Consider the following 27,880-nt stretch of genomic DNA (forward strand, 5'->3'; position numbering starts at 1 on the left):
CTCACATGACCACTTGCCACAAACGGGTAACAAAAGACACACGGACAGGCCCGGGTGATGCAGACAGCAAACGCCCCCACCACCTGGTGGGAGAGCTCTCCGTTTATTAAACTGGCACATCCACCCCACACGAGCGGGCAGCGCCATCGTGTGGCAACACACCAGAGAGACGGGCACAGCGCACCGTTCACAAACAGAACACAATATACAGCAGGACACTGCCCCACCCCAGCCGCACACCCCGCATCCAATGCCACGAGGACACACAAAGAGAGGGGAGGGATGACCCTTCCCACAGCCCAGCCACCCTACCCCACCCAGGTCCTTCTAGAGAAAGTATAAAACCACAGTTAGAAATAAAACAAAAGCACAGCTGGAGGGGGAGGGAGGAAGAGACAATCAACACCCCACCCCTCCCTGGGAGCAACAATCACCGGGGCCTGTAGGAGACCCCTTCCAAGCCTCTTCCCCTACCCCAGAAACCAAGTCAGACTGGAGGCCACTCCTTGCTAGCGCAGCAGGGGTAGGGGGTGGGTAACATGTGACAATCTTACTGGCTAGGAAGGGGAATATGGAACTGGGGCGGAGCTGAGGTATACTTGGGGGGGGATAGAGGATGTGGGGGAGGCTAGGGCAGGGAGCTCAGATATGCACAGTGGGGAATCTCAAGGGTTGGGGGGAGAGCTATGTGATTAACAGCATTTTCAGTTTGCTGGTGGTTCAAAAAATAATAATTTAGAAACCAAAAAATTCTGGCAACTCAAAGAAAAAAAGATAGTTTTAAGTTTAGAGCATTTTAAAGATTAAAAAAAAAAAAAAAAAAAAAAGAGAAAATGGAAAGCAATTTTGAAGCAAAAAAGCATCATTTGCCTTGTAAAAAAATCAAAACATTTCCATTTTTTAGTGTTTTTTTTTCCTTTTTCCCTCTGTTCTAGTCTGGGGGTAGGACTACTCCCCCATCATTAGCAAGTGCATGGGAAATACAGAAAAGGGTGGGTCTTGGGGCACTGGCACCCCTGGGGGACAAAAGGGGTGCTCAGGACAGGATGATCTCAGCCCCTCACTAAAAGGGGCTGTTGTGGCAATGAAGGGGGTTTCCAGGCAGTTTGGGACAGGATCAGTTCCTCAGGCATCCCAGCTTGGGGGCTGCTGTGATCTCTCTGGGGTAGGGTGAACAGGCCTTGTGAAGCCTCTGGGTTTCCCCTCCTCCTCTCCCTGCTCCTGCCACCACTCCGGCAAACTCCATCTGCAGCCAATCGCAACTCCTATCCCTCCCTAGTCCTGCCTCACCTACCCCCACCCAGCCACATCACCTGCTCCCCTCTCCTCTGCCCCACAGGGACTTCACAAGGGCTGCAAGGGGAAAATCCCCAAGCCAGGAAAGCCCAAGAAGCCAAAGAACTAAGCAACAAGACAGGAGAGGGTCAGGATCCCAGCAGGGAGCCACCTCACCCACCCCTTCCCCATCTCACTACAGGGATGGGACCTGGCACCCCACTCACTAGCTGCAAAGAGGCCACTAGGTCACAGCACCACAGAGGCCAAGCAGGGTTATGGATGAACTATAGATTTTACTGGGCTCCTGTTTCCCCAACATGGAGGCTAACCCCAGATCAGGCATGTTTCCAATCAGCCCCCTGCCCCCCCACCTCCGAACAGCACAGAGTCACACTAACAGGAGTGTATTTGTGCCCTTTTCCCACCTTCCTGAGGGGCATGCGGTGGCCATTTTGCAATGTGACCAAGCCTGACTGAGCGCCTCTCTTTCAAGATGGCCGCCCAGCTTGCCTCGCCCCCATGCCGTGGTGAACGGCCAGTGCCAGCGGACTTGGCCTCCAGGTGTAACTTAAGTACCGTTTCCTTTAAGCGTCCTAGCGCCAACGTCATCTTCAAGCGTGATGTGATAGATATACGTACATATATACGACAAACCCCCAAAACATGAGGTATATAAATTCAGATCTGTATCCAGGGGAACTCCCCCATACAAACAGTTCAAAGAACCCATCTTATGCGGGGGGGGGGGAATCAGACCTCCCCTCCCCACATAACAACTCACCCCCACCAGGTCTGACCACACAGAGCCACCCCGGGGGTATGGCTCCTTCACAGGTACAAGGAGATCAGCTCACACAGTTCTGGATGGGACTGGAGTCAACTACACTTACTGAGACAGGGAGAACCAGACTTGGTTTTGAGCCGTACAGAAGGGATCAGGGACTGAGGGATTTCTCTCCCGCACACCCCACTGCACAAAACTGAGCCACCTGGACTAGTTCTGACGCAGGTGAGAATGGATTAGGGGGAGTGGGAGGGGAAGAGGGACCCGGAGAAGACCGGGTCTGGTTCTGATCCATCCATCACGGATTCCCATCCCCTGCTCTAGCACTGTTCACACAGCGGCTGGAATGAATCATTAAGGAACTCGTTCTGCTCCAGCCCACTATGGACCGGCACCAGGAGACTCGTACCCAGCTAGTTCTGGTCCTGACCCAGTGTGGAACATATCAAGGAGACGGGATTTCCATCTCATTTCCCCAAGGCTCAGATCCAAGCAGGCAGCAGACCTGGTTCTGACCCGATGTGCGGTGGGATCGGGGAGGCAGGCAGGCCTGGGAGGGTGAGGTGGGTTGGGAGGGGGGTACCAGACCTGCAAACAGCACATTTCCAACTCACACTGAGTCCACAACATGAAAGCAGCAGTGACATAACAACACGCAACCAGTCTCCTAACCGGGCAAGACTAGGACCGGTTTGAATCCTTGGCATTCCCACAGGCCTTTGCAGCGGCTCCCATGCGGTGCCGGAGCTGCCTTATGGGACAGGAGCACTTCCCGCAGGGTAGTGCCCTAAGAGGCAGTTCATTTTCACAGGGTTTAGCGGTTCAATCCCCCCTCCATTCCCAGCCAAGTGCAACAAGATTAACGTAACCTTGGGTGCGGGCGGCGCCCATGTTGGGAGACCAGCCCCACAGATATGCCCATTGATGAGGCACCGTGGGCCTCCTCCTCTGCTCCAACCCCAAGCCACACGTCTCAATGGTGCGACTGGTGCCTTCTGAGCGTCACAGCAGCGGGAGGAGGAGGTGGGGGAGGGTGCAGGCACCGGGGCAGAGAGGAGGAGGCGGCGAGTGTGTGGCACCGCCACGTAACAAAGCGCTGCTCCCGCCACAAAGAAATGCCATCTCCTCCCCTCCCCCTGTTCTCAGTCCTTCTCCTGGGCCGCGCTCTCCTCCGTGATGCCCTGCACCGCCAGCTCGGCCAGCACATTGTCCAGATAGTTGGAGTCTGGGTAGCCGTGGCCCGTGAGGTTAGAACCAAACTCCGTCTTGTGGTGGATCTCGTTCCAGATCACCGTGTCGGACTCGCCGGTGGTGCTGGAGGTACCGATGGCAAAGATCAGGCGGCGGTCCCAGGCCACGAGCAGCAGCTTCAGCACCTGGGGGAGTGCAGGAGGGAAAGGTTAATACACAAGCAGCTGAGAGCCCACCCCAAGACAGGCTGGAGTCTGCACACAGCCTCTCCCAAGCTTGAGTGGCGTGGTTCATCCCATTGTGTCATTAACTCTGAAACATAATGATGATAGATAACATGATAACTCTGTTATTTCACAGCTGTTCATCCAGCTGATGTGCTTCTCCACCACCAACCACCAACCTGGCTCCCCAACCAAAATCTCCAGCTGCCTCTCATGACAGGCAAGGCACTGAGTTTTCCATACAAAATGCAGCAACATGTTATGACCAGCACATTCAGAAGCAGCACAAAACAAACATGAGTTTATTTTCACATCAAAATTCAATAAAAAACTCCAGGGTTCGATTTGGGGGTTTGTTTTTTGTTTTAAATGGTCTGCAACTGACATTGTATCTGGTCTCTTGTGCACAGAGCGCTGCTGGTCTTAGGTCTGGCTCGCTGTGGAATATACCGGGGCTTTCTCTGGCATGAACCCACAGCCTCTGAAAAGGCCTCGATTGTCCATTAGAGAAGTCACTGAAATGGTGGGCTCCTGGCATCTTAGGTCTTTTGCAGGAGACCAAGTGAAAGAAGCTGGTACGTCCCAGAGCTGAAGCTCATCTCCTAAGAGGAGCTTGTGTCGGGGACGCACGCACCAGGCTATGATCCTGTTTGAATCGCCATCATCATCCAAAGACCCCTGGGCTAGTCCGGCAACCCTATATCTCCTACACATTTCCCTCTCTCATCGGCTCTCCAGTGAGGAGGGGGCAGCCTGTCCTATGACAGCCCCTTCTCTCAGCTCCACAGGACAATAACCCCACTCTGCAGGGATGCTCTGTCCCCTCTCCGGGTCTGGAGAACACTTTCCACCTGGGATGTTAGGGGTGTGTGGTTCTTCCTTTGGCTATTGTCCCGCCCCAAACCAGCTGCTCTCTTGGGGAAAGCTCACCTCACCCCACCCCACACTGCCCTAATGAACCACTGACCGAAGGCAGAATCCCCCCCCAGTCCGAATGTCCTGGGTTTGGGAGACATAGGACAAGACTTAAGTTCCCTCTAAGTTGCACGGCCACGCAGCAGCCTATTAAGCACCGCGCAGGCGCTCAGGGCTGTGGTGGGGAGAGGCCAACCCAGCCAAGCCCTGGAGCTTCTGTGGTGGGGAGAGGCACCTCTCCCCTGCCACCCCCCCAGCCCAGGTGCTACTGCGGGGGGGTGAGAGAGAGCTGGTGGGGAGTCCTCTCTCCCTGCTGTAGCCCTGGGATAGCCTGCATCCCAAACCCTTCATCCCCGGCCCCACCCCACAGCCCTCTCCCCTCCCCACCCCAACCCTCTGCCCCAGTCCTGAGCCCCTCATTGCCAGCCAGAGCCCGCACCTCAACCCTCTGCCCCAGCCCTGAGCCCCCTCCCACACTCCAAACCCCTCGGCCCCACGCCCACCACATGAATTTTGTAATGTGCACAATATGAAGGTGATGTGTCACACATTGCCTTCATATTGGTGCACATAACAAAATTCATTCTGCATATGTGTGGGAAAAATCAGAGGGAACACTGGCAGGACACCCCTCACCTTTCGGCCCTTCTCGCTGTCCGGGAGGTAACAGTGTCGAGGGAATCCGCGGGCTGTGAAGCCTTTCCCGGGGTTTGGGTGTTCTGGTCCCTGTGCAGAGGGAGAGAGAGAAATTGCATCCTTTGGGATCTTGAGAGGGTGCATAAGCGCTGTTTAATCTTGAGTCATCACAGCATCACCAGCTGCAAGGCTACACAACTGCAGGGCCCTCCAGTGCCCCCATCACCCACTGCTGGATCTGCTACAAGCCCCCCCGCCAGGGGCCCGTGGCCCTGCAGAGAGACATTACCCCGAGCTCCCCATGCAGCCTGCCTGTCCGGCAGCATTTCCAAAGAAGGCTGCTTCTAATGTACACGCCATCACCAAGCACAAGACAGCTGCTGCACCAGCATGATCATTCCCTCCAGGAACTGGGTCACAACCAGAGACAGCCCTTGGGGGTATGGAGTTATCACAGATCTCTCTCCATGGCTGCACCAAGGCGGCTACACGCAACAATACAGCAACTGCTCTAACGAGAGGTGCCTTCCACACCCATCTGCTCTGATCCAGGGATCTCCTGAGGCCAGTGGGCTGAGGGGGTACACAGGATTTTATAGGGATCCCCCGAGTTAGATATCTGCATAATAATTCACCAAAGGGTGGCACATGAGGTCTCTACAGAGCGCCAGCAGCCCACTGGTCATCACGATCGCTGTGACATGTATGTACGGATAATATTTAAGGGGTTATGCATCTATACTGAAAATTATGTTCTCAAGGTATGTGAGTTAAGGCGGGTGTGACATTGCACCCCATATTCTTCACAGTGATATGACAATATGCTAAGGACATAATTATGAGGCATTTTGTCCAAGACGGGTAATGTGAGGTGTCATTGGAAAAGTTATAATTTGCTGAATATGATTATTTGCGTGCATGAATCATTTTTGTATATAAAATTAGGAATATTGACTATGTAGCTGTATTTCCATCCTGCTTACTCTGGGTGACACCCACAACTAGCCTTTCTGGTACAACAATGAAGAAGCCAGACAGTGCTGATGGCCCATCAGCAAAGACAATGGACCATGGAAAAACTTAATCTTCCCCTGTAAACATTCCAGGCAGCCTGTAAGTAATGGCTGCTATAACTCAGCAAGGTATGCAAGGGTATTTAACCAGGCCCCATGACTCTGGGCTCCATCTTGGGGATGTCAGTGTTTTTCCACAAACTGAGTTTGGGACAAAAGATTCACGCCATATGCTAAAGCTATATAAGGCAGGGAGTGACATCATCTGTTGTTCTTCACTCCACACACAAGAGGACTCCTGAAAACACCTGAGGAACAAAGACTGAACTGGGGGAAGTGCTGGACCCAGGCTAAAGGGATTTCTAGCCTGTGTATGAAAACCTGGGGATTCCAAGCTGCAAAGCAAGCTTGTGCCTTAAGAATCTGCAGCCTCCTTGTATCATCCATCAGGGTGAGAGATTGTTAATTCAAATCCTATCTTTCTAGTATGTTGAACTTAGTTTGCATTTTTGTTTATTTACTAGGTAATCTGCTTTGATCTGCTATCTTTTGTAGTTAAACTTATTTTATGTTTTAATCTAAATCAGTAAGTTTGGAGTGAAGTGCTTGGGAATCTTAGCTCAGGGGGCTGTTGCATTTCCTCTCCACATTTAGGGAGGGATGAACTCTGTTAGCTTACAGTGCAAGATGGTATAATTTTGGGTTTATACTCCAGTGTGTGGGTGGGTGGCGGGGGTGGTGGTTCTAGCTGGGAAGCTGGTGGTTACTTTGGCTGTAGCCTCTCTATTGTTGGTTCATGCAGTGGCTGGTCAGAGAGCCTGCATGTAACTGTAGCTGGGCGTGTCCCTACCTGCGTGAATGCTGGAGAAAGTGCAGGACCGGGAGTGAGTCTGCTGCTTGTCACAGCAGCATAGTGTGAGAAGGAGTGCCCAGGCTGCTGGGTCAGAGGGCTCAGTGGTACCAAACTTCCAGGGGGAACCCATCACAGTGGGTAAACAGGTGACGTGCCTCAGACCATTCCAGGCTGAGCTTACCTCCTTGTCTGAGCATTGTCTGTTGTCCACAATACAGATCTATTTGCATACATAGCCAAGCTGCTAATCAAGTAAGGAAATATACAAGGGATCCTGTTTACAAGTACAGATGACAGATTGTCAGGGGATATCTGGGGGGGCAGAGGTACCCCTGGCATTCTTTACTGAGGACACAAGCGTGACTTGCCTCATGGGAAAAGGATCACAGCCAGGCCTGGCTGAAACACACGGGTAGGGCTTTGGGGGGAGCTTTAGCTGACTCGGTCTAGGTTATCGAACACACGTTATGATTTTACTTTAGATGTAACCTTTTGTTTCTAAAATTTCTACTTGCTTTCATTTGAATCTCCGTGCCTATACTGGAATTGGAAAAGGTACAGAAAAGGGCAACAAAAAGGATTAGGGGCATGAAACAGCTTCCATATGAGGAGAGATAAAAAGATTGAGACTTTTCAGCTTGGAAAAGAGACAACTAAGGGGGGGATATGATGGAGGTCTATAAAATCATGATTGGTGTGGAGAAAGTAAATAAGGAAGTGTTATTTACTCCTTCTCATAACACAAGAACTAGGGCTCACCCAATGAAATTCAGGTTTAAAACAAACAAAAAAGTATTTCTTCACACAATGCACAGTCAACCTGTGGAACTCTTTGCTAGGGTATGTTCTGAAGGCCAAGACTATAAGAGGATTCAAAAAAGAACTAGATAAATTCATGGAGGATAGATCCATCAATGGCTATTAGCCAGAATTGGTAGGGATTGTGTCTGTAGCCGCCTCTGTTTGCCAGAAGCTGGGAATGGGCAACAGGGGATAGATCACTTTATGGTTACCTGTTCCGTTCATTCCCTATGGGGCACCTGGCATTGGCCACTGTTGGAAGACAGGATACGGGGCTAGATGGACCTTTGGTCTGACCCAGTATGGCCGTTCTTATGCCTTGTTAAATAAACTTTGGCTTGTTTTCACGACACACTTGTCTCAGTGCTGTGTGTTTCACAGAGCCGTGACTGGAGGTGGAACTGGTAAACTGGGAGCAGCGAATCTGTGAATTTTGTGAGTGTCCGGTGGAGCGGGGGCTGGATGCTCCAGGGAGATGCTCAGAGGGTTTAAGGTTGGAGTGTGCTTATCGCTATGCCATTGAGTGATGGAGGGCTGACGAGGCCTAGAGGGGATTGCGTCTGTTGCCTGTGGAGGCAGGGAGCAGGCCCCCTGTAGGCACAGACAAGGTTTCCTCACGCTAAGGGCAGGTGGTAGCGAAGTGCCTCCCAACTCCAGATAACTCCGGGAAGTGTCACACACGCCCCCTCCCTCCTGTAGAGCTGGGGTCTCACCTGGACCCCTGGTGCGATGTTGTAGATGATCCGAATGGTTTTACAGTCAGGGTGCCCAGGCAGCGAGTGAGGGATGAGGTGATATTCCATCTTCCCGGGGGGCTGAGTCCCAGTCTTCACCCCATATATGGTTTTGCAGGTTGGGCACTGCAAGCTCCCATCCTGAGAACAAGAGTAAGAAAGGAAGAAAGGAGAGAAAGAAACCAAATCAGGAGAGCTTCCTCCTTCGTTTTTACTGTTGTCAGACTGACATTCCTCCAATCCCGCCACACACCCCTCTACTGAACCATACACACTCCCCCCGCACCTTGTCTAGGAAATAATATGAATGATCAAAAATGGTTTTTCCCATAAAATGATTGAGAATGAAACATTCTTTGTTTCTTTCAAAAACGTTTATGGAATTTTTTCAGATTTTTTGACTAAACAATTTCCTTTTCTCCCCCATTTAATTTAAAATTGAAAAGTTTTGTTCTGAGTTTCATGTTTCTTCCTTCTTCACGCCTTTCCCTCGCTTTTCTTGGTGGGGGGACAAAACCCAAAAATGAAAATCAAAATGATGCAAAACATTTTTGATTCCCCAGAAAATTTCAAACCAAACAAAAATTTGTTTGGTTTGAAAAGCCATTTTTCATCAGAAAAACTTCAACCTTCCCTAGAATATATTGAATGGATCTTCTTCCCAAGACGCACTGATCAATGGTCATCTGCGTGAATCATTTTCAAGAAGAAAGAGAGAGAGACCTGCCCAAGTGCCCATAGGACACTCTTCTGCAATGTGAGAGACCCAACTTCAAATCTTTTCTTCCGATCAGGTGGTGGGGAGGGAGGAGGACTGAATTCACGTCTCCCACAATCCAGAGGAGTGTCCTAACTCCTGGGAAAAAGCTTTTAAGGGAGGTGGCACCAATGCTTCCTTCTCTGTCCATTTTGTGACTCTAGATCAGTGGTTATCAATCTTTCCAGACTACCATACCCCTTTCCGGAGGATGATTTGTCTTGTGTACCACCCCCAGGTTTCACCTCACTTAAAAACTACTTGCTTACAAAATCAGACATAAGAATACAAAAGTGTCACAGCACACTATTACTGACAAATTGCTGACTTTCATCTTTACCATTAATTATAAAATAAATCAATTGGGATGTAAATATTATAGTCACAATTCAGTGTACAGTATATGGAGCAGTATAAACAAGTCATTCTATGAAATTTTAGTTTGCACTGACTTCGCTAGGGCTTTCTGTGTAGCCTGTTGTAAAACTAGGCAAATATCTAGATGAGTTGATGTACCTCTGCAAACCCTCAGGGGTACGCGTACCCCTGGTTGAGCAGCACTGCTCTAGGCCTTTAAAAATGCCCAAAACAAAATGTCTTGGGTTGCTAAAACATTTCATTTGACCCAAAACAAACTTTTTTGATGTGGCAAATTTTTTCAGAATTTTCAAATTCAGCTTGACCCAAACCATTTTTTTTTTTTTTAAACTTTCCAGAACGGTCAGCAAACCAAAAAAAATGCAGTGATTCACCCCGCTCTACTCACAATACCTTCTGTAGTACAGATGGGGAAAATGAAGCACAGAGCAGGGACCTTACTGGAGTTGAATTTCAGCGGTCTCATGCTCCCATTCTCTTCTATGGTCTGGGCTCCTCAGCTGGACTTCAACTCCCATGATGCATCGTGGCTATACACCAGTCCTGATGCAACCGCCTCCCCTCACCAAGACAAGGAGGCCATGATGCAACAGGGGAGACACAGTCCAAGCAGGTAGCCTGGCCAATAGAGGAGAATGGCATCATAAGGCACCTACAAAGTAACTTGTAGGAGGCACCACAGCTTACTTTCCAAATGGAAATATTTGGATTGTAGCCAAGATACTCTAGCTTTAGATTTTTTTTGCCAAAAACTCAAAAATTCTCCAGCAGGTGAGAGGACATTTTCCAACCATATCTACACATCAGCAAAGGTCTCATGACTCCCCATCTGTATCTCTAACTACTGCCTCACGCCCAGCAGCAAACCAGATAATCTTTGCAGCACAGACAGGTGTCCTAACGAAACAGGATAAAACCATGGGAAAGCTGTGTAAAATTCACTGATGGTTTAAGGGAAGAGAATGGAAGAGGCCGTCTGGGGCAGGGATGGCCAGATATGAGGAAGACCCACGCTGAGAATGGTTTCTACTCGACTTGCTAACGTTTACTGAGACAGCCAAGCATTCAGGAAGGGTCAATCGGCGCTCACTGCAAAGTGACTAAGCAAAGCCCTCCTGTCCCACAGAGCCAATGGAAGACACCAGGAGAAATGGCAGAGAGAACACTGGGCTCTTACAGCCTATCAGGAGGGAGGATTCAGCCCCAGGCAAGCGATCTGATTGGCTCAGCGTCCAACCCCAGGGAACATTCTATGCTAGGACCCAGTCCTAGCCAGGGCCCCGTAGTGGCAGCTGGCCGAGCCCCCCACGCACCTTGTTGCCGTTGTTGTACATGGCGACCAGGCAGTGGAGGTGGTAGATGTGGCCACACTTGGACAGTTTTCCCACTAGGTCGGGCTTGACAGCTGGCTGGGGTCCCTTGTAGCCAGAGGGGGTGGAGAGGCGCTCCATACAGATGGTGCAGTCCTGGGAGGGAGGGGGGGGGGGAGGGAGCAGCAGAGGAGGCGGCGGCAGTAAGAGGAGAAAGTTGAGTCAGACGGAGAGACGGACCTGGTCTGAATCCAGCCCAGGCTCGCAGCGATTGAGCATGCAGGCCAATGTGAATGAGCCACGTTGGGGGGGAGAGAGAGGAGCATTTTTCAGCCCAGGTCCCACTGGGCAAGAACTACTGCCACGCAGGTTCAGCGGGGCAGCGAGGCTAACCAGGAATCAGAGCCCCGTCATCAGGGTAGGGTCAGGGCCCACTGGCGGGGGAAGCCAGAGCTGGCCTTGCTCTGTGGAAGGACAGGCAGATGTGAGCTCCAGTCGCATCAGCCTAGCCCTGTTTGCCGGAGCGAGGATCCCCTTCCCGAGGACACACCAACAGCCAGAAGCAAGCAGCTATGAAATGCCCCGAGTGCAACTCTGCCATGTGCTTACACCCACCCAGACAACGTGCACACGGCATGCAACCCCCTACACCTCACATACAGCGTGAGCAACCTTTCCTCACAATTCACCCAAAAGGGTGTGTTTGCATGGCAAGATAACCAACCAGGGACAGCTCCAGCTCGCTGTACGATCCTGGTGTAGACGTGGCTCTGATCTCGCTATAGCTGGCGGAGGTCACCTGAGGGATGCGGAGGTAGAGCATTGACTTTGTCCAGCTACACTGAGGTCAAATCTACCTGTGCCTTGTCTTCTCCAGGATTGTACAGCCAGAGCGCTAATGCACTGCAGAACTACAGAGATTTTGGCAGTGAAGACCTAGCCCAAGACAGACGACCGACCCTACACCCCAACAGATGGCAACCTGGCACACCACGCTCTCACCTCGTCCGGAGGATGACGCACCTTCTGCAGGTATTTCTTCAGCACCTCCTCCGGGGTTTTACCTGGGGCAGGTAGGAAGAGAACCGGCACATGGGAGCAAGAGTTACACTGCCCTGAACATGTCTGGGGAGACATGAGGCACCCTAGGAAAGGGGCGCCATGGGGAAGGGAGGGTTGAGTGGGGACAGAGCCCTGGAGGGAGGGGAAGCTGTGCAATAAGGCTGGGGTGAATGGCACCCTGGTGGGGAGATTAGCAGGACATGGGGACAGAAAGGGGCTCCCGCTAGGGGCATGCGGACTCCCAGAGGCTCTGAGTAAGGGCTCACAGTCACCTTTCTTGGCCTGCTTTTTGGTGGTCTTGCGGCAGGTGTTGGCCACGCCCGGGATGGATTTGATTTCGCTCTTGCTGACGGGTGGGGGGTGCAGCACCAGCTTGGGGGGGCGGGTGAGGCAGACGGGCAGCCCCGCCGCGCTCATGAGGATCCCGGTGATCCCTGCCGGAGAAAGATGAGGAAAGGCCCTGAGAAGCCAGCTCCGAGGAATCTCAGGCACCCCCACAAGCCCCACCCCGCCTCTAACAGATCCAGACCCACCCTGTGAATCCCCCGCACCCCAGCACCCTCACAGAACAGACATCCCAACCCCACTCGCTCCTAAACCGCAGCCTATGAGCCCCCTGTCCTGCCCTCCAATGGTGCTCTCCATCCCCTACCTAGAACAGGGACCCTCCCCACCCACCCCTTACAACAAATGGACCAATATCACTGTCTGTCCCCATTCCTCTGGGGTACAGGCTTGCCCAGAACCCCCCATCCCTTTCTACACAGGTGCTGCTCAAAGCTCACTCCCCACACCAGCCCCAGAAGTGTAAGTCGGCACCCCTGCCCCCGGAGGTCTTTATTGCTCAGTCACACTAGGCTGGCCCAACCGGTTGGCTCCCTCACCTGCCAGCGCGGGGTTAACAGGGCTTGAGCCGTTGAGATTCTTCACTGGGACGGTGGGAACCCTGAGGGGAAGGAATTGGGGGGTCAGAATTCACTGTGAGTCCATCCCCTTGGGGAAAGCCCCTGACCCACTGATTGGTGCAATGCATGGACCCACCGCCCCCCAGAGGCTCCCCTGTCTCAGGCCACCGCCCCCCACCATGGGAGTCCTGGCTAGGGAGTGGGGGGGGCAAGTGAGGAGCAAACAGGAGCCCTCCAAACAGAGAGGGAGCGGGAACGTCCATGGACAACGGAGAGCCTGAAAAGCAGGGGACATGGTCTGGGGCTGGGGCAGGCTGAGCGATCCGAGGACAAGGGGCTCAGCAAACCAGGGAGTGAATATGGCTCAGCCTGAAGTTCACAAGACACCTCCCACTGGAGAAGAGGGCTGGCAAAGCAAGGGTACATGGCACATTCCCTTTCCCAGGATGCCTTGCACCCAGCTCCCACCACAGCCACTTGTCCTCTCCTCTCCAGGCTGCACCTTGCAGGGGATGGGAGCTGTTATTTTTCATGTGACCCAACCAGACCAGCAGGTTTTACCTCCGGCTAACATCCTGCAGTTCACACACCTTGTGGGCCAACCCAGTCTGGCAAGGGCCAGCATGTGCACATGCGAGCCAGGGTGTGCACCCAATCTGGGTAGGAGCATAGGGCTAGAGCGTGGGTGGGGGAGACACTCATCATCTGATCTGGAAATACAGCCACCAGAGACAATGACAGGCTGAGGGGAGTGTGGGGCAGAGGCTAGAGAGCGCTAGTCCCCACAAGGCCTTGCCCCCAAGATTTCCTTGTCCTGATGACAACTGCACTCCAGCGTATTTCTAACCTCTGTACCTGGCCCTAAAAATCACCTCAGGCCACTGCTCCACCCACCCACGCACTTCAGACATGTCCGTGGCAGCTTGAGAGCAGCAGAAAGCTCCAGTTACACCCAGATGGTACACAGCCCTGTTTTCCGGGGTTAGCTCTTCCGCCAGGACTGACATGGCAGGAGCATCACGATAATCCAGGCAATGGGATTTTTATACGCACATCTCCTACTCATTCAAGAGATCATTTCTAGGGCTGGTGGGGCTACAATCTTTCAGACCTGGAAGCACAGCCAAGCTTTGGGGGTGGCAGTGCTGTTCTGGCCCAGACCAAGACGCCGGGACTGAATATCACAAAACCTTGGGCTGGCACCGAACCTAACGACTGCACCACCTGAGATGGACTTACGAAATGGAAAAGACAACACTGCAACAAGACTCGGGGAAATATACCACCAAGGGGGACTCTGGGTACAAGGCAGAACCCAGGGGGCAGAGGTCCCACTACGCCACCCACCCTCGTGTCCAGTGTTTGCTGCCAACCAGGTTGACCCCAGGAAATTGCAGACATAGGCACCATCGCAGACTGCTGGCTGGGCAGGTACCGCTCATTGCCAATGAGGTCACCTGAGCCCACAACTGGTGCCCCTCTCTCTCTCTCCTCCATGCCCTGCGCTTTTTGCTGGTGTCCCAGTGAGGCCTGCTTTGCCCACTTTCTCCATCAATGCTTATGCCCCTGAAGGGCTAAGTGGCGTTGGAGAGTCAGGGGAAGAAGTGGGGCTTCTAGGGGGCGATGATGGCAAAACAGCCCCACACACTTTGCACTGGGGGTGGCCCGTGTCCCATTCTGCGGCCTTGGAAGGGACAAACGGCCGTGTGAGGCTGCGGAATGAGAGACAGCTCCCCGGCGAGACACGGGTCGGGTGGCACAACGCCAGGGCACCAGCGCGCCCGGCCGAGTCGGAATGTGCCATTTCCTGGCTGGACTTTTGACATGGCTTAGGGCGGGGGGGTAGCAGGGGGATCTATTTAATTCCTGGGGGCGGCAACAGAGGAGGGCGAGCCAGAACCCGGGCACCTTCCTAGCCGGACAACAGTTGCCGTAGCGACAGACCAAGGCCTAGCCAGAGAATCCTCTACTCTAGAGACATGCCCCCCCCGCGCTCCTCCTCCCCATGTCCCTTTTCTCTCAATCTTTAGAAACCCTGCCTGAGTCTCTGAACCATTCACAGCTCCTTTTGTTCCCGTGGCCCTTTCCTCCTTCTCTCTATCATGGGAAAGTTTCCCGGAGGGGTCACAGGCCTGGGCGAACGGCGACAGAAGGCCGATGGAAAAGACAGACAAAGGGCGAGAACCACGCTAATTAAATGGCCAAGAAAGGGATTTCTGGGGAGGGGGGCGAAATGTTTTCCTCATCAGGCAGCGGCATGAAAAGCTTTCTATAGGCCTTTTGATAGCGCCCCCCTCCCCCTGCAGGGCCGAGTGAAAGAATGTCCCATAGCCTCATTAAGATTCAAAAGGGGATTGCGGGCCTCCCCCATTTTATCGTTAAAGAGGTCTCTGGTATTTATCGAGGGGGAAAGAGAGGGGCTGGGATGGGAAGAGGGAGATAGAGAGGGGCTGAGGTGTGGGCTACAGTTACAGGGGGCTTTATTTCTTCCTTAGGGACTTTCCACCACCCTGGAGGTTTGTGCCGTATAGATTTGGAGGTGACAAATAGCCACCACAAAGATTCTGGGCCTGATCCTCAGTGGGTGTAGATCAGAAGATGAAGTCAATGGAGCGATGGCCCATGTAGCTCCACTGGAATCAGTGGGCCAGATCCCCAGCTGGGCTCAAGCTGATTTATACCAGTTGGGATCTGGACCTTGTGGTTTCCTCTACCTACGGCAGCTAAAACACAGATACTATGGAATCCCCAGGCCAATTGTTAACGAAACTCCCAGGTCTTAATGGCTGGAACCTGGGACTGGCTGACATGGTCTAGACCCCAGTCACCTGGCGTAAATGCACCCTGCACACTTGGGCTGGGACTCACAAGGAAACTGCCAGTCTGGATCAGACCCCAGATCCAGCTAGCCCAATCTCCTGTCTCTGACAGTGGTTGGCACCATATGCTGCAGAAGAAGCTACATGAGCCTTACAGGAGCAGACAGGTTATAATTTCCCCCCACATTAGGTCTCATCGTGGTCTCTACTAGAGACTGGCTTAAACCCTGCAGCAGGAGGTTTAATATCCCTGCTACCTTTGTTATCACTGACTGTTATAACTCTGGGTATTCTTGTTAACAGTGAAAATGTCCAGTTCCTTTTTGAACCTTACTAGGTCGTTGGCCTCAACGACATCCTGTGGCAGTGAGTTCCACTGGCTAATGACAAAATGTGTGGAAAAGTATTTCCTTTCATCAATTTTGAATTCCCCCCCTCTCCGTTTCACTGACTCGCCCTTGTTCTTATGTTATGAGACAGGGATCTCCCTTCTCTAGACCTGTCAGTATTTTACATATTTCCATCACGTCCTCTCTTATACAGCTCCTCTTTAAGGTAATCTTTTGCAATCTCTCTTCACAGAAGTTTTTCAGGGCCCTAGCCATTCACACCGCCCTTCTCTGAACCCCTCTAATTCTACAACATCCTTCTGGAGACAGGGTGACCTGTGCCGTCAAAGGCATCCAGGCAAAGCCACCCCACTGACTGATGTATTGGCACTACAAGTCTCTGTGTTATTCTCCATCCCATTCCTTGAGCATCCTAACAGCTTTTCTGCTTTTCTGACCATAGCTGCACACTGCGCAGAGGTCTCCACTGAGCTATCTACAATGACAACTTATTCCTGAGCTGATACAATTAATTTACGGTGCACGAGTGGTTTAAATTTTCCCCTCCAGTATGCATTACACGGCATTTATTGACACTGAACTTCATTTATCATCACATTGGCCATTCCCCAGGCTTGTTTGGGTCTCTCTGAAGTTCCTCAGAGCCCTCTCTGGTCCTAACTAACCTATATACCTTTGTGTCTTCTGCACATTTTCCTGTCCACCCTCCTTTCCAGATCACTAATAAATATATAAAATACCACACGGTCCAGTATGGAAATTATATCCCTCTGTTCACCTTCTGCCGGGATGAGAACTGACCACTGGACCCTACTTTTTGCTTTCCGACTCCTATCCAGATTTTGATCTACGACAACACTTGGCCTCCCATCCCATGCCAGCCTGGTGTCTTGACTGCCGAAGGCCTTTAAAGTAAAACAGCAGCAACACCAGAATGAAAGTACACACACAGCACGAGACTGAAACAACAGATGCACGGTCCCAGATGGGCAGCCGTGACAGACGGACCCATGCTATAGTGGCAGCACAGATGTCCATGGACAAGGCCGAGGGTGCAGGGCACCGGAAACAAACAGCGGGACCCGTGATGCAGGCTCTCCTTTCAATGGATGTTAACTGAACGCAGCTGAAAGGGCCAGTGGGGCAGCCCTCGGAGCCCATTCCCAGAGTGGGTACTGGACAGGTTACCCCAGGGCAAGTTCCCCCCTCCCGCATGCACAGTCCTGCCAACAGCCACCAGGGAGTTCGGCCTCCATAGCCCACTTCACTGACCCTTGGCTAAGAAGCTGATTAGCACCAGCTATTGGAGGGCTGGCGTTCTGTGATGTGGGTACCCTGGACCTGGGCTGATTATTAAGAACCCCAGGGGGAACCTCGCTTGCTCGCTCACTCACCCGGAGGCAATCAGCACACGGGACTGAGCGATGGCCAGGCGCTGCAGGTGGGTGCGGTTGAGGGTGTTGAGGCTGGCGCGTGTGGTCTTCCCATTGGCGGCAGGCGGGCTGGTGGCCGAGCTCAGGGCCGGTGTGCTGGCTGCCTGCCTCCGGCTCACCTGGGAGGCCAGGGTCTTCAGCGAGCTGCGCGTGGTGGCTGTGCCATCCGGGGGCTTGAGCCCAGGTGCTGGGATGGGAGGCTTGGGGCCACCCAACGGGGCGGAGGCTTTACGCTGCTGCTGCTGGGGAACCGCGGCGCCAGTCCCGCCATTGGCCCCAGCCGCAACCGCCGCCTTGACACTCATGACCAGAAGGCACTGGGGGCAGGTGCAGGGTGGGGTGGGGGGTGAGCTGGAAATGCCCGGGCTGGCCGGCCATGACTGGGACTTAGGCAGGGTGCCGGTGACCAGCGGGTAGACCAGGTCGAGGCGTCGGCGGATGCGGCGCTTGCGTTGGGTCTGCCGGTTGATCTGGCCCATAGTGCTGAAGTCAATGACGTAGCAGAAGCCAATGGAGGTGAGGTCGATCCAGGGGTGCTGCTTCTCGTAGGCATGCTGGATGGTGATGCCCACCTCCATGTCGTAGGCCGTCCACGAGCCACTGTCGTTCTCCCACTCCCACACCACGCCCTTGCCTGGCGCCGAGGAGGGGTCATAGTAACTCCGCCGCACTGGGCGGATGGTGCCTAGGGAGAGCAGGGAGAAACAGAGAGATGAGAAGAGTCTGTGGTAGCCAGGCTACATACATTGTCCATACCCCACTCCCCAAGAGCATCCCTGGGAAGGGATGGGGGTTACAAGCTGGGGGCCCACAGCCTCCATGGGATGGGATGGGATGGGGGTACGAGCTGGGGGATACAAGATGTAACCAGCCCAAAGCAAGATGTCAGAGCCTTAGACCAGTGTTTCTCAACCAGGGGTATGTGTACCCCTGGGGGTACATCAACTTATCTAGATATTTGCCTAGTTTTAAAACAGGCTACATAAAAAGCAATAGCAAAGTCAGTACACTCTAAAATTTTATACAGACAATGACATGTTTATACTGCTCTATATACTCTACACTGAAATGTAAGTACAGTATTTATATTCCAATTGATTTCTTTTTTAATAATTATGTGGTAAAAATGAGAGTCAGCAATTTCTCAGTATTAGTGTGCTCTGACACTTTTGTATTTTTATGTCTGATTTTGTAAGCAAGTAGTTTTTAAGTGAGGTGTAGCCTGGGGGTATGCAAGACAAATCAGACTCCTGAAAGGGGTAGAGTAGTCTGGAAAGGTTGAGAGCCATTGCCTTAGACTGTAATTGAAATCAATGGGAATTAAGCACCTAAATACCTTTTAGGGGATCTGGACTTAAGTTTTTAGGGGCAAAGAGTGTTTCTTGCACTTCAAACGAAGTCGCATGAGCTTAAGGGGAAGGGCTGATTTTATACCAGTTTATTTATCAGCACAATTGTGCGTGTGGACTCTCTTCCATCAGGCCTCATCTCCACCAGATTCATAGATTCCAAGACCAGAAGGGACCATTGCGATCATCTTGTCTGACCTCCTGTCTAATACAGCCAAGAGACCTGCTCCAAAACAATTCCCAGAGAACAGCTTTTAATAAAATGATCCCATCTTGATTTAAAAATGATCAGCGATGGAGTATCCACCGCGAGACTTGCTAAATTGTTCGAACGATTCATTAGCCTCCCTGTTACAAAGGAAAGCGTTTGCAGGTATAGCGATCCTGGCAACCCCTCCTACTGGAGATACAGCTGATGCCAGCAAGAGTTCCTCCGCTGGTATAGTTTATACCTGTTCTTTGAACAAAACAAGCAAAACCAGCAAAAGGACCTTTTTTGCCAGTGTAACTTTGTCTACACTGGAGCTTTTACCAGCACAGTTGTGTTGACTAGCGGTGTGATTCTCCCTCCCCCCTCGTAATCAACACAGCTATGCCAGCAAATATTTTAAGTGTAGACCAGGCCTTAATCCAGCTGGTAGTAGTTTGTCCCTCATCAGTAGATTTACAAGCAGAAACTAAACAGATATAACCAGCACTAAGCTGGTACACAAGTCCACTCAAAAGTTGCACTCATTTGACTAACCCAATTTAAGTTAGACGAATGGAACTTGGGAGCAAAGACAAGCTAAGGGTCTGTGCAGCATCCACCACCATGAAGCCCAATTGGAGCTGGGGCCTTTATTGGCTATAAATAATGATTTTTTTTTTAACTCTGTAAAAGATAGAAAATTTACAGTCATGGTTCCACAAACAGCCTTAACTCGGACCCCACCTCCCTACCCTCCTCTCTTTGGAGTCTGCTGCTCATGTGGAGGTTACAGATACAAGGTGTATTGCAATCAACAGGGTAGAAAGGGTAGCCTGAGCTTTCTGTCCCCTTGGTTTTGATTTCCTCCCACACAATCACCTCCAAATGCTGTTTGCACCAATGACATTAGTTGCATTGGACCTGAATGCAGTTTGACACCGCCCATAGCACTCAGCCCCAGCCCAGCTATGCGAGTCGTAGAGGACTATATTCAGAGGTGGCTACATTTTGTAGCAGAGCCAAGCCACAGGTATCCAGGGCAGCATCATTTCTGGGCTGTAGGCGGAGGGGTAAGAGCAGAGATGTGTCACTCTGTTGACAGGTGGCTGAATGGAAGGAGAGTCTGTGTGTGAGTTGCTGCTCCAAAGAGAGGTGAGAATGGAGGAGTAGAAGCGTATCTACATTACGGTAGTTGATAGTATTCCCAGCATGAATCAGAACCCAAAATTCACAGGACTCCAGTACTGGGAGGGTCCCTGTGAGCTCTAGTTCTCTGTGTGTGGGCACCCCAGAATTGGGCTGAGCCGCAGCAACTCATTTCATCCCTGGCACGGTGCAATGGCATTCTGTGTATTTTTGGTAATTCAAGGTTTGTGGTGCATACCGAGAATGCGGATGAAGGGTAGGGGTAGAAGGGAGTGGGGCATGGGTAGAGGACAAGCATTGGTAAAAGTGCAGAGTCCAGTTAAATGAGGTTCCATAAACCAGGAGATTCCTGAATTTCAGATGTTTTGTTGTTAAAATTACTACAAAATTTCTCTTTCCATTTTAAGAACCAACCTCCATTTGTAGCCTTCACACAATTGTGCATTTGGGAATTTCCTTAGTTTTTAAAGGAAATGTTTTACGACACTGATGCAAAAAAATTGTCACAAGGCAATACACGTGGGACTACAGTCCCTGCAAAGCCGAACCATGTTAGGCGATGGAACCCAAGAAGACAACACTCGGATCCAGTACTCCGCGGGTGCCGCATGGACCCTCTCTGACCCAGCGCAGCTCAGTTGGTGAATCTCACAAACTCGGACAGTGTTAAGTTTTAAAACCCTGCTGGGCTTATTCTGATCACATGAGATCTCAGAGAGAGAGACTGCTGGGGCACACTAACTGCTCTGCTGTGGTTCCCCTCTTGTGCCCGGTCCTGCCACCACCCAGGGCAGCAGTACAATTTCCCCTGACTTCAACACTGCAGGATCAAACTCCTCAAGAACAAACTAACCTTTAGCTCTGTATGCGATACCTCATCCAGTCACTATTGCACTAAACAAACATGCAGCTGCTGGACCCAGCCCTCTGCGAGTAGGGCGTTCCCCAAAATAAAAAGCTTCTAGAGACTTTAAAAACAAACAAACACAGCAATGGAACCACACTAATCAATACTAATGACAGAGTCCCATTAGCAATCCCATCGAGGATGGACAGCCCAGAGGTTAGGGTACCAGCCTGGGATTTAGGACACCCACGGTCAATTCGCTGCTCTGGCACAGATTTCTTGCAGGTTCTTGGGCAAGTCCCTTAATTGCTTAGAGGATCCCTTAGAGGACTGGGCCAAAAGAAATCTGGTTCAATGAGATTCAACAAGGACAAGTGCAGAGACCTGCACTTAGGACGGAAGAATCCCATGCACCACTACAGACTAGGGACCGAATGGCTCGGCAGCAGTTCTGCAGAAAAGGACCTAGGGGTTACAGTGGACGAGAAGCTGGATATGAGTCAGCAGTGTGCCCTTGTTGCCAAGAAGGCCAATGGCATTTTGGGGTGTATAAGTAGGGGCACTGCCAGCAGATTGAGGGACGTAATCGTTCCCCTCTATTTGACATTGGTGAGGCCTCATCTGGAGTACTGTGTCCAGTCTTGGGTCCCACACTACAAGAAGGATGTGGAAAAATTGGAAAGAGTCCAGCGGAGGACAACAAAAATGATTAGGGAACTGGAACACATGACTTATGAGGAGAGGCTGAGGGAACTGGGATTGTTTAGTCTGCGGAAGAGAAGAATGAGGGGGGATTTGATAGCTGCTTTCAACTACCTGAAAGGGGGTTCCAAAGAGGATGGCTCTAGACTGTTCTGAGTGGTAGCAGATGACAGAACAAGGAGTAATGGTCTCAAGTTGCAGTGGGGGAGGTTTAGATTGGATATTAGGAAAGCCTTTTTCACTAGGAGGGTGGTGAAACACTGGAATGCGTTACCTAGGGAGGTGGTGGAATCTCCTTCCTTGGAAGTTTTTAAGGTTAGGCTTGACAAAGCCCTGGCTGGGATGATTTAGTTGGGGATTGGTCCTTCTTTGAGCAGGGGGTTGGACTAGATGACCTCCTGAGGTCCCTTCCAACCCTGATATTCTATGATTCTGTGGGCCTCAGATCTGCATCAGTAAAGCAGACACACACACACAGATGTGTGTGGATAAATATTAGAGATTGTGAGGCACCCAGACACTGCAATGGTGGAAGTAGAATAGAACACACTGAATTTTGCAGCTCAGCATGTGAACAAAGAAAGAATAAACTGGAGTTTAACTGTAATTACATACAGTGCTTCGTAACATGCACGTAAGCATGCTGTAAAGCACAAGGAAGTCTCAGAGCTGGTCTACACACCAGTTTGGTACCACTGTAATTATTCTGGTGAGATTCTACCTTCACATTTAAATCAGTACAACCCCTAGCATGGTTTATACTGGTATAGCTTCTGCCTCTTCCCAAATTGCAACAGCTATCACATCATAAGCACCGGTATATAGTTAAAGTGCTACAATTTTGGGGTACAACCCCTCACTTTGTCAGCTCCAATACTTCATTATATCTCCATGGGAGGTCACGCTTGGATTTTTAATTGTGCACATTAACATGGCAGGGGAAGGGAGTTCCAACGCTTCCCACGTGATTTTTCGAACTCCAAGCTTGACAGAATTCCTCAGCCAATTAGTCTTGAGTTTTCAGTAGAAAATATTTTAACTCTCCCCCATCAAGAAAGGCCACAGAATGAGACGTGAGGGGGACAAAGGGGGAACTGCCAAGGGAGCTGTGTGTGGGGAGGGGTGGGTCGAGAAACCAAGCTCCGAACAGCATCTGTAATTTATTATAATCCCAGATGAGAAGGGGAAGGAGCCAGTGCTGGCATTCAGCATCTGGCAGGTCCAGCGCCATGCAGCAATCCTGTGGGAAAGTCCCCCCTCCCCTCCCAAAGCCAGGGACATGCGGCCAGCCTCCCATTCAAGAAGGGAAGAAAAGGGACAATAGCTATTCAAGGCTCAGCTGGGGTCGTGACCCCCCACATCAGAACCCCTTAATGACCCAAAACAACAACATTCAGAGCAAGCCAGCCAGAGGCAGAACAATTCCCCATTCAGCCCAGCAGTAGGGGTGGGGGGTGGGGGCCCACTCTAGCAGCCACCACCCCACCCCCCTCCCTCCATCAGAGCCCCTGTTTCACTATTACTCCCTGCCTTCCTCTCAGCTGGAACCTGGGGAAAGAGAGGGTTGCCACTGGGAACCCCATGTATGTAGGGGTGCCTCCACTGGAAACCGACTCCCCATCCCACCAAAGTGGATGGGGGGGCCCTGCTGTCTGCAGATCTCAGGCCTGTACAAAAATGGAGAACCCCCCTCCCCTATCACCCCAGGGGAGATCTCAGAGCTGGGAGTGGGGTGGGCTTAACTCTCTGTGCCAGGAGCACCAGCCCGCCAAGGGGCAGTTCATCTGGAGGGCTGTGGCGCCCTCCCCAGCCACATGGGAAATGAAAAGGGATCCAAGGACGGGTGCAATCACCATTGGGCCACAGCCCCCAGCCACGGACACCTGTAGCTTCTGGAGGGGCGTCACGCCAAGAGCAAAACCAACATCCCATTCAGAAAGGCTGCCCGCACCCTGGGTCACCGCCCCTCTCCTGGGCATCCACCTGGGGGTCACCATCTCCCTCCCACTCCTCCGTGCTGGCTCACCATGTCACTTTTCTGGGCAGACCGTGAGCAATGGATTGCCTGGCCCTTCCATCACTGGGAGTGGTGTGTGTGTGGAGGGGTTATTCTGGACAGTCTCTAGAGAAAAATCTGGCCCCAATGAACCTGGACAGACAACTTGCCTCTCTCTCCATGGTGACTAGCCCACTGAGTGGGGTGATTTTGGAGGGCCTGGACCGAGCAGACACAGGGCCAGCAGGAAGGATGGGGAGTGGGAGCTGAGCCACGCCCCATGGGGGAAAGGAACCCACAGCAGGAGCGGCGCCAGTCCATGATCCATCCCGCTTGGGAACATCCAGGGCTAGGAGCATGGTGCCCATCTTCCCCAGCATCATGTCCGGCCATGCACAGGCCACCACTGCACCCTTGTTTCTGGGCAGGGCCACTGACGTCTCCAGCTCGGCCCCCACAGCCAACTTATACCCTTGCATCTACGGGGCTGCACGGGGCACCAAGCCGAGAGTGCCAGAGAGGCTAGCTGAGGAGCCAACCACTGTGGCCCCACAGTAGCCCCAGCCAGCACCCTTCCCCATGCCAACAACCAGATTCTGCTCTACCCTTTCGAGCAGCATAGCTTCAGCCAAGAGTCAGCATTTCCCCGCTTTATAACAAAGCAGGGAGGGGCTGCCATAAAGCTGGGAGCCCCTGTGCTGTCAGGAGTCTCCCCATCCCAGCTGGCACTCCCCATGCTGCCATCTCTTCCCCCCACCCCTCCCAGTTCCACTCCCTTCCCACCCAAGTGCACTGGCCACCCACAGCCCCCCGGTGCCAGGCTAGGCTCACACTGCTCCACACCCTGCATGCTGGGGGAGCTGCCCCACCTGCAACCTCTTTCCCCCTCCTCTCCGAATGCAGTGGGGATTCCCCAGCTCGGTGTGAGCTCACAGGCGCCCAGGGATTCCCAGGCAAGCCGCCTTTCCTGGGTACATTCCCGTTCTCGGAAACACCCACATCCTTCCCATTGCGAACCGGGGGCTGCCTCCCCGCAGGGAGCCCAGGTGCACCTGGGCTGGGAACACCAGCCTCCAAGTCTCGGGGACTGAAAAAAACCACGGGCACCAACCACGGGCACTGTCACGCTTCGGGACCCCGGCCCTGCCAGTGCCCCTCAATCCCGACCCCCCCCCCCCTCAGCTCCCGCCACGGCTCTGCCAGTGCCCCTCAATCCGGACCAGGGCGCTACAGGGCAGAAAACAGAACGACCCGAGACAGGGACGGGACAATCCGGGTCGGGCTCCCCTTCCCCAGGGCGATCCGGGTCAAGCCAGGCCCGGCAGTGCAGGGCGATCCGGGTCACGCTGGGCGCCCCCCACTCACCGGTATCCTGGCGGAACTGGTGCATAGAGTGCAGATCCAGCAGGTAGGGCGCCAGCCGCCGGTCCGCCTGGCCCAGCACCACGCTACCCGCCCGCGGCCCGGCCCGGATCACCGCCTCGATGTGGTGGCTGACGGCCGGGCTATAGGGTCTCCAGCGGCCGTGCTCGTTCAGCCATTCCCAGACCACCACGGCCGAGGCCAGCAGCATGGCTCCGCCGGCCGGGTTCAGCGCCGCATCTGCCCGCGACCTCAACAAATCGGGGGGGGGGGGGTCCCTCCGGGCTGCTTGTTGAGGGGGGATGCAGCTCGCCCTCACTCCCCCCTCCCTGCAGCGTGCCCCCCCAGAGCTCCCCTGCAGCGCCGAGACATTGCACTCCTCCGCCAAGACCCAGCTATGGGGCGCTGCTCTGCAATGGGGCTCCCGGGAGGAGGATTAGCTCGCTCTGGGTTTCTTGGGGGCGGGGGTTTAGTTACACTAGTTGCAGCGCCTCCGCCTCCTGCTTCTTTCTGCAACAAGCCCTTCTCGAAATTTCATGCTCTAGTTTTTTTCTCCCTCCCTTTGCACGGGATGAGCAGCAGCTCCACCTCCCTGTTGCTCTCCTGCCTCCTTGTTTTAAAGGAATCTGGGTGGCCGGGCTTTCCCGGACGCAGGCAGGGAAATGCAAGCCGTCACCCAGCTCGACGTCCCCTTTCCAAAGCCAGGAAGCGACGCCCCATTGCACGGCCCGGTTGCTTCCTTCTCTCCTGCCTATTGTATCCTCCCCAAACAACTTCCTTGGGTTTTGCAGCCGGGGAGTCTGAGCCGCAGCGCGAGCTCCCAGGAGCGTAGCGTCTCGAGGGCCCTCGCTGCCCCCTCCCTACTCTCACCACATTACCTCATGCCCGGCCCAGCGCCAGGACGCCACCTGCTGACCACGTAGCTGGAACTGCAGCTGCAGGGTTGGGTTGAACCATCTCACCCCAAAAGAGGGGGATTTCACCTGGGGGTTAAACCATTTATCAGCACTTTGGTGTAAAGAGAGGAGGGGTGGGGGGATTCCCCCCAGAAAAGGAAGCTCCAGGCCCTGGGTGGGCCTGAGGGTGTCTGTGAGACTCCCCTACACACAGCTGGGCCAGTGCCCCTCAATCCCAACCCACAGCCCCCTGCTATCCCAGGCCTACACCCCCAGCTCTGCTCCTGCCTGTCAGTCCCAACTTGCAGCCCCCTGACTATCCCAGCCTTGTGTCCCTCAACCTGCACCCCCCCACACGCTATGCCAGCCCTGTGCCCCCGGCTCTGCTGCTGCCCCTCAATCCCAATCCAAAGTCCCCTGCTATCTCAGCCCTGCCCCCCAGAGCCTGCCGTGCCCCTCAACCCCAACCTGCAGCCCCCCCACTATCCCAGCCCTGCCCCCAGAACCCCTCAGTCCCAACCTGCAGCCCCCACAATATCCCAGCCCTGCCCCCCCTGCTCTGCTTGTGCCCCTTGATCCTGACTCACAACCCCCTGCTATCCCAGCCCAGGGCCTTCCCCACATGGCTCTGCAGTTGTATGCCTAACTCAATTCTGAAATCAGACCTGTGGCTTTTTTAGCCTGGCAGGATCCCTTTTAGAATCTCCCTTAAGGAGCTCTCAGGGCTCGTTCGCTGCTTCCCAACCAGCACTCCCCTTCCTAATCATCCTTAGAATTTGTCAACACAATCTGCTTAGTGTTTGCAGATACAGTGCTGTGCGCAGCCAGAACTGGTTTGAACAGCTGCAAACCCTGATTAATAGGCAACTGCTATCCAGGTGTCTGGGTCTTTATGACCCGAGCATGCCAGTGGTGCAAATCCTTTCAAAGGAACATGATCCCCACAGCCAGAGCCATTTGGACTGGCTTTTACTGAGAAGTGACCTGAGTATCAACCCTGTGTGTTGTTGAGTCATTCCGTTGGAGCTGGCTTCCTAGAAACTTGGGCGTAGGCCCAAGGGGAACAGTGACCATTGCATAGTGACTGGAAGTTGGAACCTGGAAGGTTCAACTCACCAGCAACGATCGCCCATTTCTCTCCCCATTGCCCTTCGCACCTGGTAACAGCCACAAAGCCAGCATGTCTTACCTATAGCATGCATTGCAGTGACACCCTAGATCAGTGGTTCTCAAACTTTTGTACTGGTGACCCCTTTCACATAGCAAGCCTCTGAGTGTGACCCCCCTAATAAATTAAAAACACTTTTTAATATATTTAACACCATTATAAATGCTGGAGGCAAAGCAGGGTTTGGGGTGGAGGCTGACAGCTTGCAACCCCCCATGTAATAAACCGCATGACCCCCTGAGGGGTCCTGACCCCCAGTTTGAGAACCCCTGCCCTAGATAGCTGCACTGCAGGGTTTGAACCCGTGAGTCGCCGTGACTCTGGGCAGCTATAAAGCAGGGGCTTTGATTGCCTGAGCTAAAGGATGGGCTCCTGCAGCCCCGAGGCTGTAGAAGTCATAAATCTCTATAAGTGATGCCCCCGCTAGAGGAAGACAGAGTGCCGCTAGCCTGGGTTATGCATACAGCTCACTGCCCCACTTGTCTGTGAATTGCAATAGCTTTTCCTGACTGGTTGCCAACAGCACCTGCAGCCAGACTGCCCTGAAACCTTGATGCTACTTTCACACAGCGAGTGTTTCTCTCAGCTGTTCGCTTAGCTTTTGAGTTAAACAGGTAAAAATCACACTCCTCAGAGGAAGAAAAGGAGTACTTGTGGCACCTTAGAGACTAACAAATTTATTTGAGCATAAGCTTTCGTGAGCTACAGCTCACTTCATCGGATGCATTCAGTGGGGATCCTCAGAGGGGAATTGCCTTGGTCAAGAAGATGCCTCCCCAAG

General features: G+C 52.8%; 1 protein-coding gene across 6 annotated transcripts; it reads right to left on the bottom strand.

Moving 5' to 3' along the window:
* Window positions 1-53: 53 nt before the first annotated feature.
* Window positions 54-26,710, bottom strand: DTX4 (deltex E3 ubiquitin ligase 4). Of its 6 annotated transcripts, none has more exons than XM_043549304.1 (11): window positions 26,597-26,709; window positions 25,914-26,018; window positions 24,543-24,760; window positions 17,405-18,128; window positions 12,821-12,882; window positions 12,209-12,370; window positions 11,898-11,938; window positions 10,878-11,030; window positions 8,409-8,570; window positions 5,029-5,118; window positions 54-3,438 (listed from the first exon to the last, which is right to left on the bottom strand). In XM_043549304.1, exons 2-11 carry the CDS (start codon window positions 25,916-25,918, stop codon window positions 3,205-3,207), a joined length of 1,851 nt encoding a protein of 616 aa, XP_043405239.1. In that variant the 5' UTR covers window positions 25,919-26,018; window positions 26,597-26,709; the 3' UTR covers window positions 54-3,204. The 6 variants fall into 6 exon arrangements, with proteins under 6 accessions (XP_043405239.1, XP_043405238.1, XP_037755239.1 ...); XM_043549303.1 differs by having other exon boundaries at window positions 11,877-11,938; window positions 26,597-26,707; XM_037899311.2 differs by lacking the exon at window positions 24,543-24,760 and having other exon boundaries at window positions 11,877-11,938; window positions 25,039-26,018; window positions 26,597-26,710.
* Between the last annotated feature and the right edge of the window lie 1,170 nt (window positions 26,711-27,880).

Source organism: Chelonia mydas, chromosome 6, assembly GCF_015237465.2.
Source record: "Chelonia mydas isolate rCheMyd1 chromosome 6, rCheMyd1.pri.v2, whole genome shotgun sequence".
Classification (NCBI taxonomy): Eukaryota; Metazoa; Chordata; order Testudines; family Cheloniidae; genus Chelonia; species Chelonia mydas.